Source organism: Chiloscyllium punctatum, chromosome 31, assembly GCF_047496795.1.
Source record: "Chiloscyllium punctatum isolate Juve2018m chromosome 31, sChiPun1.3, whole genome shotgun sequence".
Classification (NCBI taxonomy): domain Eukaryota; kingdom Metazoa; phylum Chordata; class Chondrichthyes; order Orectolobiformes; family Hemiscylliidae; genus Chiloscyllium; species Chiloscyllium punctatum.
The window spans coordinates 78,878,979-78,889,524 of NC_092769.1; the positions used below are offsets into that span (position 1 = coordinate 78,878,979).

Here is a 10,546-nt window from a genome sequence, read left to right on the forward strand (position 1 = left end):
CGGTGATGGGGGGGTGACGGTGATGGGGGGGTGACGGTGATGGGGGGGTGACGGTGATGGGGGGGTGACGGTGATGGGGGGGTGACGGTGATGGGGGGGTGACGGTGATGGGGGGGTGACGGTGATGGGGGGGTGACGGTGATGGGGGGGTGACGGTGATGGGGGGGTGACGGTGATGGGGGGGTGACGGTGATGGGGGGGTGACGGTGATGGGGGGGTGACGGTGATGGGGGGGTGACGGTGATGGGGGGGTGACGGTGATGGGGGGGTGACGGTGATGGGGGGGTGACGGTGATGGGGGGGTGACGGTGATGGGGGGGTGACGGTGATGGGGGGGTGACGGTGATGGGGGGGTGACGGTGATGGGGGGGTGACGGTGATGGGGGGGTGACGGTGATGGGGGGGTGACGGTGATGGGGGGGTGACGGTGATGGGGGGGTGACGGTGATGGGGGGGTGACGGTGATGGGGGGGTGACGGTGATGGGGGGGTGACGGTGATGGGGGGGTGACGGTGATGGGGGGGTGACGGTGATGGGGGGGTGACGGTGATGGGGGGGTGACGGTGATGGGGGGGTGACGGTGATGGGGGGGTTGGGGGGTGACGGTGATGGGGGGGTGACGGTGATGGGGGGGTTAGGGGGTGACGGTGATGGGGGGGTTAGGGGGTGACGGTGATGGGGGGGTTAGGGGGTGACGGTGATGGGGGGGTGACGGTGATGGGGGGGTTGGGGGGGTGACGGTGATGGGGGGGTGACGGTGATGGGGGGGTTAGGGGGTGACGGTGATGGGGGGGTTGGGGGGGTGACGGTGATGGGGGGGTGACGGTGATGGGGGGGTTGGGGGGGGTGACGGTGATGGGGGGGTTGGGGGGGTGACGGTGATGGGGGGGTTGGGGGGGTGACGGTGATGGGGGGGTTGGGGGGGTGACGGTGATGGGGGGGTTGGGGGGGTGACGGTGATGGGGGGGTTGGGGGGTGACGGTGATGGGGGGGTTGGGGGGGTGACGGTGATGGGGGGGTTAGGGGGTGACGGTGATGGGGGGGATGGGGGGGTGACGGTGATGGGGGGGTTAGGGGGTGACGGTGATGGGGGGGTGACGGTGATGGGGGGGTTAGGGGGTGACGGTGATGGGGGGGTTAGGGGGTGACGGTGATGGGGGGGTGACGGTGATGGGGGGGTTAGGGGGTGACGGTGATGGGGGGGATGGGGGGGTGACGGTGATGGGGGGGTGACGGTGATGGGGGGGTTAGGGGGTGACGGTGATGGGGGGGGTGACGGTGATGGGGGGGTTAGGGGGTGACGGTGATGGGGGGGTTAGGGGGTGACGGTGATGGGGGGGTTAGGGGGTGACGGTGATGGGGGGGGTGACGGTGATGGGGGGGTTAGGGGGTGACGGTGATGGGGGGGTGACGGTGATGGGGGGGTTAGGGGGTGACGGTGATGGGGGGGTTAGGGGGTGACGGTGATGGGGGGGGTGACGGTGATGGGGGGGATGGGGGGGTGACGGTGATGGGGGGGTTAGGGGGTGACGGTGATGGGGGGGTGACGGTGATGGGGGGGATGGGGGAGGGGTTGGGCGGTGTGTGGGGGGGGTGGGGTGTGGGGGGGGGGGATGGTGATGGGTGGGTTGGGGGGGGGTCGGGGGGGTGACGGTGATGGGGGGGATGGGGAGGGGTTGGGCGGTGTGTGGGGGGGGTGGGGTGTGGGGGGGGGGGATGGTGATGGGTGGGTTGGGGGGGGGTCGGGGGGGTGACGGTGATGGGGGGGATGGGGAGGGGTTGGGGGGGTGACGGTGATGGGGGGGTTAGGGGGTGACGGTGATGGGGGGGTGACGGTGATGGGGGGGTGACGGTGATGGGGGGGTGACGGTGATGGGGGGGTGACGGTGATGGGGGGGTGACGGTGATGGGGGGGTTAGGGGGTGACGGTGATGGGGGGGATGGGGGAGGGGTTGGGCGGTGTGTGGGGGGGGTGGGGTGTGGGGGGGGGGGGGGAATGGTGATGGGTGGGTTGGGGGGGGGGGGGTCGGGGGGATCGGCGGCTGGTTCCGGCCTCACTGGGGACGGACTGAACGGCCTTTCCTTCCCTTCTCGAGTTTTCCTGAGGAATCCCCCACCTCCCCGCCGACCCCGGAGCTCGGTCGCCTCCTCCTGTCGCACTGACCAAGCTGCAGCAGCGCGTACATTAGGCCCAAAACCGAGACCAAGAAATAGACAACAAAAACCGAGCGGAGCTTCAGCCGCGACAGCCTCATGGCGCCGGCAAACGGACAACCGAGCCCCACTTCCGCTGGACATCAACCGCCCTCCGCACGCCACTTCCGCCCCGCTCCAGCTGCTCACTTAACCTCGATGTGTATCACGTCCGCCCCGCTCCCCCGCCAACTTCCGCCCTGCTCCCACGCTTCATTTCAGACAACTTCCGCCCCTTTCTAGTTACCCACTTCCCCTCGAGGTGTGTCACGTCCGCCGCGCACCGGTCACCAACTTCCGCCCTGCTCCTGCTGCCCACTTCGCCCTTGTTTAGTGTCACGTCCGCCCCTCTCACATTCACTCTCTGAGGCTGCCACCGCGATAGACCACATTCACATTGCGTCACTTCCGATTATCTGGCCAACTTGGCTCCACAGACCAGGTCCTTTGAAATTTTCTGTGTCGTGTTTATGACTGTGGCCACCTCACACAGGAATTAATAGGCACTACTCTATAAATTCCACAATAATTCGCTTTGACCACACAAAGTGTTTATGAACGACAACACTCTTTCAAGTAACTTGAAGCTTATTTTATTTACAATATAAAACAAAGTGCTGAAGAAATCCAACAGGTCCTGGCATCCCCTTTTGAGAGAAACAATGCTTAGGATCTGGGATAACTCTGCTTTGGTAGTTAAGAACAATCAGAACAAACTCGAATCGTTAATTTTGTTTCTTTCTCCACAGACGCTGCCAAGATCTGCTGAATTTCTCCAGCATTTTTATTATAGACCGCTATCATCTGCAGTACTCTGCATTTATTTGTGAGCTTATTTTATTTAGCTGTTTTGTGTCACTGGACTTGCTTATTTTTTCCATATGCAGTTGTCTACAATTTGTCTTGAAAAGGAAGAGTCAAGCATATTCAATTAAGACTGTGATTTGCCTATCTTTTTATTGTTGAGAAATTTTAATGTCCATAATAAATAAACCTTTTTTCAGTGTCTTATTAAGTTGACACCTGCTACTTTGTCAAATTATTCTGGAGTTTCTAAATGGTGGGTGGTGCAGTGGTTAGCTACCTCACAGCGCCAGAGACCTGGGTTCAATTCCCACCTCAGGTGACTGACTGTGGGGAGTTTGTACATTCTCTGCATGGATTTATTCTAGCTGCTTCAGTTTCCTCCCACAGTCCAAAAATGTGCAGGTTAGGTGAATTGGCCATGTAAAATTGCCTGTAGTGTTAGGGGTAGGGGAGTTGGTGTGGACTTGTTGGGCTGAAGGGCCTGTTTCCACACTGTAAGTAATCTAATCATGAGGTGCCAGTTGGATTTTTTAAGTTTAATTGGCTTTAATATGTCCCTTTCCTACTTGCTTGGTGTGTCACTGGCCATTCGCAGTTGGGACTAGAAGGTGGGAGGTTGTGTGATTGGTGAAGTGGAGGGGCAGAATTAGGGGGCAATAGCTTCAGCTTTGAGCCAGGGTATTCAGGAATGATGTTGGGAATCTGAAATAAAAAAATGAAGTGAAAAGTTCAAAACTGAGATTGGTGGATTTTTATTTTGTTAGTATTAGGGGTTACAGAATCAAGGCAAATTGGTGAAGTTAAGATCTGGATCAGCCATGATCTCATTGGAATTGTGTCAGATGCTGTATTTGCTTTTTTACTTAATCCCGAACAGAATGGTTGCTAACTCTCCAAGGCACAAGACACAGGTTTTTGTTAAAGTGAAAGGCTGAGCACAAGCCTTCTGACCCCTACGTGCACAGTCTGGTCTTTATTAATGACAACACACTGTTTCTATTACAAACTGCAATGAACTAATTTTGTTGAATGAGGGGAGCTCTGTGTAAGGAGTAAAGTCAGGATGTCCCTGGTTCCTTACGCTCTCAAGACCTACATCAGGACCAAGGAGCAAAGCTTCAAAGGACGAGCAGGAGCCTGAGAAAGCTTTAGATCAGATCCTGAGTAAATCAGACTTTGGTCTTATTTCACGCCCATGGTGACCTGCACTAACAATTATTCCAACACATTCCTCTCTGACCTCACACATTACAGCTCACTAAACCTAAGTTCACTCACCTCAGTTTACTGATCATATCCTGACAGCACTGAGTCCTGTTCACCCATCCATCTCTATACCTAACACCTTCATTATCCCCCTGTCTATCAATTCCTCAAGTTTAAAATTCTCAATCATATGTTCAAATTACTCCTCGACATCATAGTGTTAGGTGCATTAATCAGAGGGAAATGGGTCTGTGTGGGTTACTCTTCGGAGGGTCGGTGTGGACTGGCAGGGCCAAAGAGCCTGTTTCCACACTGTAGGGAATCTAATCTAATCAATCCTCCCTGAAAAAATATAGTAGACTTGAGTGTGAGGTAATATTCATTCCCTAAACCTGGTTTATCTCTTAACCAACAACATTAAAACAGATTATTGGCCCATTACTTGTGGAACCAGGTTGTGTGATGCAGCGGATAATGTTCTTGCTTTGGGGTTTGAGGGCCACACTGGGACTTGTTGGCCATGGGCAGTGCCCAGGATAGGGTGGCACATCAGGGGGCCCAAGGCAGCAGCACGGAAAGCCATGACTTCTGTCCCTGTCCCTGGGAGCTGTGCCCATGACATAGCCAAACTGGTTGATTGTCAGCCTGTAAATCCATCCAATATGCCTCTAGCAGGTGATAAGAATGGGAGGGTCTGTGGGAAACCATTCTGATCGTCACTGCATTTCACCCACGGGAATGCACCTGTCAATAAACATGGCCTAACCCTCCCAAAGGAGGGTGGGAGGTCAGAGGCACATTCATTGGGAAAAGGTGGTTTTGTGGATAGTGACGACCTATTTTTCTTTAATTCTCCAGCGTGGGCGGAATGGCCTTCTTTATCAAAATATAATAGAACATAGAACATTGAACATAGAACAATACAGCGCAGAACAGGCCCTTTGGCCGTTGATGTTGCGCCGACCTGTGAACTAATCTAAGCCCATCCCCCTACACTATCCCATCATCATCCATGTGCTTAAGCAAGGATTGTTTAAAAGCCTCTAATGTGGCTGAGTTAACTACATTAGCAGGCAGGGCAAAGAACTTGCCGCTGACATTTGTCTTAAACCTATCACCCCTCAATTTGTAGCTACATCCTTATATACAAGTTGATGTCATCATCCTAGGAAAAGGACTCTCGCTGTCCATTTTCTAATCCTCTGATCATCTTGTATGTCTCTATTAAATCCCCTCTGAGCCTTTTTCTCTCCAATGAGAACAGAGCCAAGTCTCTCAGCTGTTCCTCATAAGACGTTGTCTCCAGACCAGGCAACATCCTGGTAAATCTCCTCTATACCTTTTCCAATGCTTCCACATCCTTCCTGTAATGGAGTGACCAGAACTGTACACAGTATTCCAAGTGAGGCCACACTAGTGTTTTGAATATTTGCAGCATGACATCGTGGCTCTGGAACTCAATCCCTCTACCAATAAAACTGAATACACCATATGCCTTCTAAACAGCACTATCAATCTGGGTGGCAACTTTCAGGGTTCTATGTACATGGACACCAAGATCCCTCTGCACATCCACACTATCAAGAATCTTTCCATTGATCCAGTATTCTGCCTTCCTGTTATTCTTCCCAAAGTGAATCACCTCACATTTATCAGCATTGAACTCCAGTTGCCACCTCTCAGCCCAATTCTGCAGTGATTCTGTAACTCATTTTGAAAAGATGTTCTTTGCTGTGAGGAGCTTTACGATATCATTGGGTTGTGAAAGGCATTGCATTGTATCCATTGGGGTGCCTTCCTAGCAAGGACACATGTACCTGAGCAAACAGTTCAGAATAACTGAGAAGCTCTGGGGACACAGTTTCAAATCCTACACCAGCGGCTAGTGGAATTGAAACTCAATGAATCAAACCTGGAATCAAAGAGGATCTTGTGGTGCTGTGGTCATGTCCTAATTTGAGGTGGAAGGTATGATTTGAAGTCCTACCAGTCCGGTTAAAATAAAAGTAAAATCTGGAATTAAAAGCTCCTTTGGGGAAATATCAAATGAATCATATCCATGTGTTACCAAGAGGGAAGCACACAATGAGGAAGGGGATGGGGGAATCAACGGAGGCTCCTGGTCTACAGCAATGCCAGCAGGAGGGCTGAATGGCCTCTTTGTGGACTGTCAATTCTGCAAATGACTGTGACCAGGAAACATACAGATCAGTCAGATTGACTGAAATCAAATAAAGAACTGCAGACCCTAGAAATCTGAAGCAAAAACAGAAATTGTGAAGAAACTCAGCAGCTCAAACATCATCTGTGAGGAGGAAACAGAGTTAACATTTCAAGTCTGGTGACTCTTCATCAGAACTGAAAGCAGCTAGGGGTGGCATGTCTTTGATCGACTGAGTTCCCCTGGACCGAGAGGAGACGGTGCTCCGATTGTGTTAAAGAGTTACCTGCCAAAGGGGATAGAAGATAAAGGGAGAGGGAAAGTGGTGAGGGACAGTGCTCTGCAGATCCACAGTTCCAGTACACTTGTACTTACACTATATAATCTGCTGTTGTCATCAGATTGTTATCGATTGGAATGTGCTGCTGTTTCTCGATACCAGGGACAGTTTGACCTACCACAGGAGATGCACTCACACACACTCAATTCTACTTTGGTTGTTAATCAGTGGCTTTGTTTGTGTCCCTGTTGGTTACAGAAGCTGATAGTGAGTTAGTGTGTGCATGAGCCAAGGCCAGTACCAGCTAAAGATCACTTGCTGTGTTCCTCACTGACAAACTGACTCTTCAGCAGCAGGAATTGTTTTGTGAGCTGCTGTTCCCTGGCACAGTGCTCTTTATCCAGTGAGCGTCTGAGAGTGGGATAAGATCTCTTCCTGACAGTGACACCCATTCCTCTAAAATCAGGCCATGCAGAATTTCCCAAAGCCGCAGTGAGTAGTCACCAGTCACAGGTTGTTGTTTGTGTTCCTCACAGTGTATATTACCATCAGGTTTACTCATTCTGTCCTCAGCTACAAGCAGGAAGATTTAAAAACAGCAGAGGCTGATTTTATCAGTCTCAGAATTTCAACCTATCCCCCCTCAGTCTCGACTGCAATACTCCTCTTGTCCCTGTTCTTTGAGCTTTCCACCCAAATCCTGCAAATTCCGAAAGCTGTCCATTCTATTTAATCACACAGTTTCCCAGTTCCCAGACACACCTCCCAACTTTGACTGTGCTCTGGGCTAGACACCCTGGAAGGCTGGATCCTCCTTGAAGCCATTATCCTCTTCCAAAAAGGCTGAAGCTGTCGAGGTGGCCAGGCCAAGAGCTGATGATCCACCTCAAATCTTTACACTGTTCCAGACTTTACTCCTGACCCTCAAACATTCCGCAGCTTTCTCCCTGTCACTGGAACCTTCCTGCCGCACAGTACAAAATGGAACAAGAAGTGTATGATACTGAACAGTCTAAAATGTCAGTGAACAGTTGATGTGTTAGTGTTGTCTGTCAAATATCTCTAACCCTTGCAGAGGAGAAGGATGCAGTCAATCAAGAAAGCTCCCTCTGCCACTGCAGCCACATTTTGAATCATTGGCAACACAGCAAAACCAAACCTCCAAGAATTAATACACAGAATGCTGGAGAAACTCAGCAGGTCCAGGGAGACCCTGAGGAGAGAAAGCAGAGTTAATGCATCATGTCTGCTGTGACCCTTATTTGGAGGTAGGAGGAAAGCCTGCATTTGGGTAACACCTTTCATAGCCCATGTACGTTTTAAAGTGCTTTACAACCAATTAAAACTTCTTCAAATGTGGTCACTCATGTAAGGGTAATCAGGGAGGAGATACAATTTGAGGGGATGAATAGACTACTCCTGTTCTTATTTCTTATGGTTTTATGGTAATATAGGATATGGCGCAGATAAACTTACAGCAAGCTCCCACACACAGCAATGTGAGAATGATCCAGATCATCTGTTTACAGTGATGTTACTTGGGGGATAAATATTGGCCTCAGGACCCCAGGGAGCATTAGTGACCATTGGATCTTTTATACACACCGCCTCCAACATCCCCACCCACACCCTCTCCTCCACCTGCCCAGAGAGGTTAGGTGGGGTCTCAGTTTAATGTCTCATCAGAAAGGCAGCACCTCTGACAGTGCAGCCCTCCCTCAGCACTGACCCTCTGACAGTGCAGCCCTCCCTCATCGCTGACCCTCCCACAGTGCGGCGATCCCTCAGCACTGACCCCCCTGACAGTGCAGCCCTCCATCAGCACTGACCCTCCCACAGTGTGGTGATCCCTCAGCACTGACCCTCTAACAGTGCAGCCCTCTCTCAGCACTGATCCTCTGACAATGCAGCATTCCCTCAGCACTGACGCCTCGACAGTGCAGCCCTCCATCAGCACTGACCCTCCGACAGTGTGGCACTCCCTCAGTGCTGACCCTCCAACAGTGCAGCGTTTCCTCAGCGCTGATTCTCCGACAATGCAGCACTCCCACAGCACTGACCCTCCGACAGTGTGGCACTCCCTCAGCACTGACCCTCTGACAGTGCAGTGCTCCATCAACATTGACCCTCCAACAGTGTGGCACTCCCTCAACATTAACCCTCCAACAGTGCGGTGCTCCCTAGCACTGACCCTCCGACAGTGCGGTGCTCCCTCAGCACTGTCCTTCCGACAGTGCAGCGCTCCATCAACATTGACCCTCCAACAGTGTGGCACTACCTCAGCACTGACCCTCCAGTAGTGTGGTGCTCCCTCAGCACTGACCCTCTGACAGTGTCTGCTCCCCCAGCATCAACCGTCTGACAGTGCCCACTCCCTTAGCACTGACCCCTCAAAAGTGCTCACCTATTCAACACTGACCCTGTGACAGTGCGGCACTCCCTCAATGCTGAACCTCTGACAGTGACTACTCCTTCAGCACTGAGCCTTCGACAGTGCGGTGCTCCCTCAACACTGATCCTCTGACAATGCAGTACTCCCTCAGCGCTGACCTTCCGACAGTGCCCACCCCCACAGCACTGACCCTCTGACAGTGCTCACTCCTTCAACACTGACTCTCTGATAGTGAACATAGAACATAGAACATTGTAGCACAGTACAGGCCCTAGGGACCTCGGCGTTGCGCCAACCTGTGAAACCAATCTGAAGCCCATCTAACCTACACTATTCCATTTTCGTCCATATGCTTATCCATTGACCATTTAAATGCCCTTAAAGTTGGTTCGATGGACCTGGACACTGAGATCTCTCTGCTTATCTACACTACCAAGAATCTTACCATTAGCCCAGTACTCTGCATTCCTGTTACTCCTTCCAGAGTGAATCTCCTTTCATTTTTCCACGTTTAATGCCATTTGCCACCTCTCAGCCCAGGTCTGCAGCTTATCTATGTCCCCCTGTAACCTCCAACATTCTTTGTCAGTATCCACAACTCCACCGACCTTAGTGTCATCTGCAAATTTACTAACCCTTCCTTCTTTGCCCTAATCCAGGTCATTTATAAAAATGACAAACAGCAGTGGCCCCAAAACAGATCCTTGTGGTATACCACGAGTAGTTGAACTCTAGGATGAACATTTCCCATCAACCACCACCCTCTGTCTTCTTTCAGTTGGCCAATGTTTGATCCAAACCACTAAATCACCCTCAATCCCATGCCTCTGTATTTTGTGCAATAGCCTACCATGGGGAACCTTATCAAATGCCTGACTGAAAGCCCTCCCTCAGTGCTGACCCTCTGACAGTGCCCGGTCCCTCAGCACTGACCCTTCAACAGTGTGGCGCTCCCACAAAGCTGACCCTCCGACAGTGTGGCGCTACCTCAGCGCTGACCCTCCGACAGTGTGGCACTCTCTCAGCACTGTCCCTCCAACAGTGCCCAATCCCTCAGCACTGTCCCTCCGACAGTGTGGCACTCTCTCAGCACTGTCCCTCCAACAGTGCCCAATCCCTCAGCGCTGACCCTCCGACAGTGTGGCACTCTCTCAGCACTGTCCCTCCAACAGTGCCCAATCCCTCAGCGCTGACCCTCCGACAGTGTGGCACTCTCTCAGCACTGTCCCTCCAACAGTGCCCAATCCCTCAGCACTGTCTCTTTGACAGTCTGGTGCTCCCTCAGCACTGACTTTGCGACAGTGCGGTGTTTCCTAAGCACTGACCGACAGTGCCTATTCCCTCAGCACTGACCCTCTGACTGTCTGGCATTCCTTTAGCATTGATCCTCCAATAACGTGCTGCTCCCTTTGCACTGACTTGTCTGTTTAATATTAAACTCAGGCCAAGTTTAGGACTTGGATGTTTTTCTTTCTTCATTGTGTTACAGCATGTGGGTGTCACTAGC

General features: G+C 52.1%; 1 protein-coding gene across 2 annotated transcripts in view; it reads right to left on the reverse strand.

The window, feature by feature from the left end:
• b3gat3 (beta-1,3-glucuronyltransferase 3 (glucuronosyltransferase I)) overlaps positions 1 to 2,284 on the reverse strand; it is a 27,358-nt gene extending 25,074 nt beyond the window's left edge. Inside the window, exon 1 of one of the 2 annotated variants that reach the window (XM_072551194.1) lies at positions 2,165 to 2,284. In XM_072551194.1, coding sequence (XP_072407295.1) covers positions 2,165 to 2,255 — 91 coding nt within the window. In that variant the 5' untranslated portion in view covers positions 2,256 to 2,284. The remainder of the gene's footprint in view (positions 1 to 2,164) is intronic. The other variant, XM_072551195.1, reaches the window with a different exon arrangement.
• Positions 2,285 to 10,546: the final 8,262 nt, after the last annotated feature.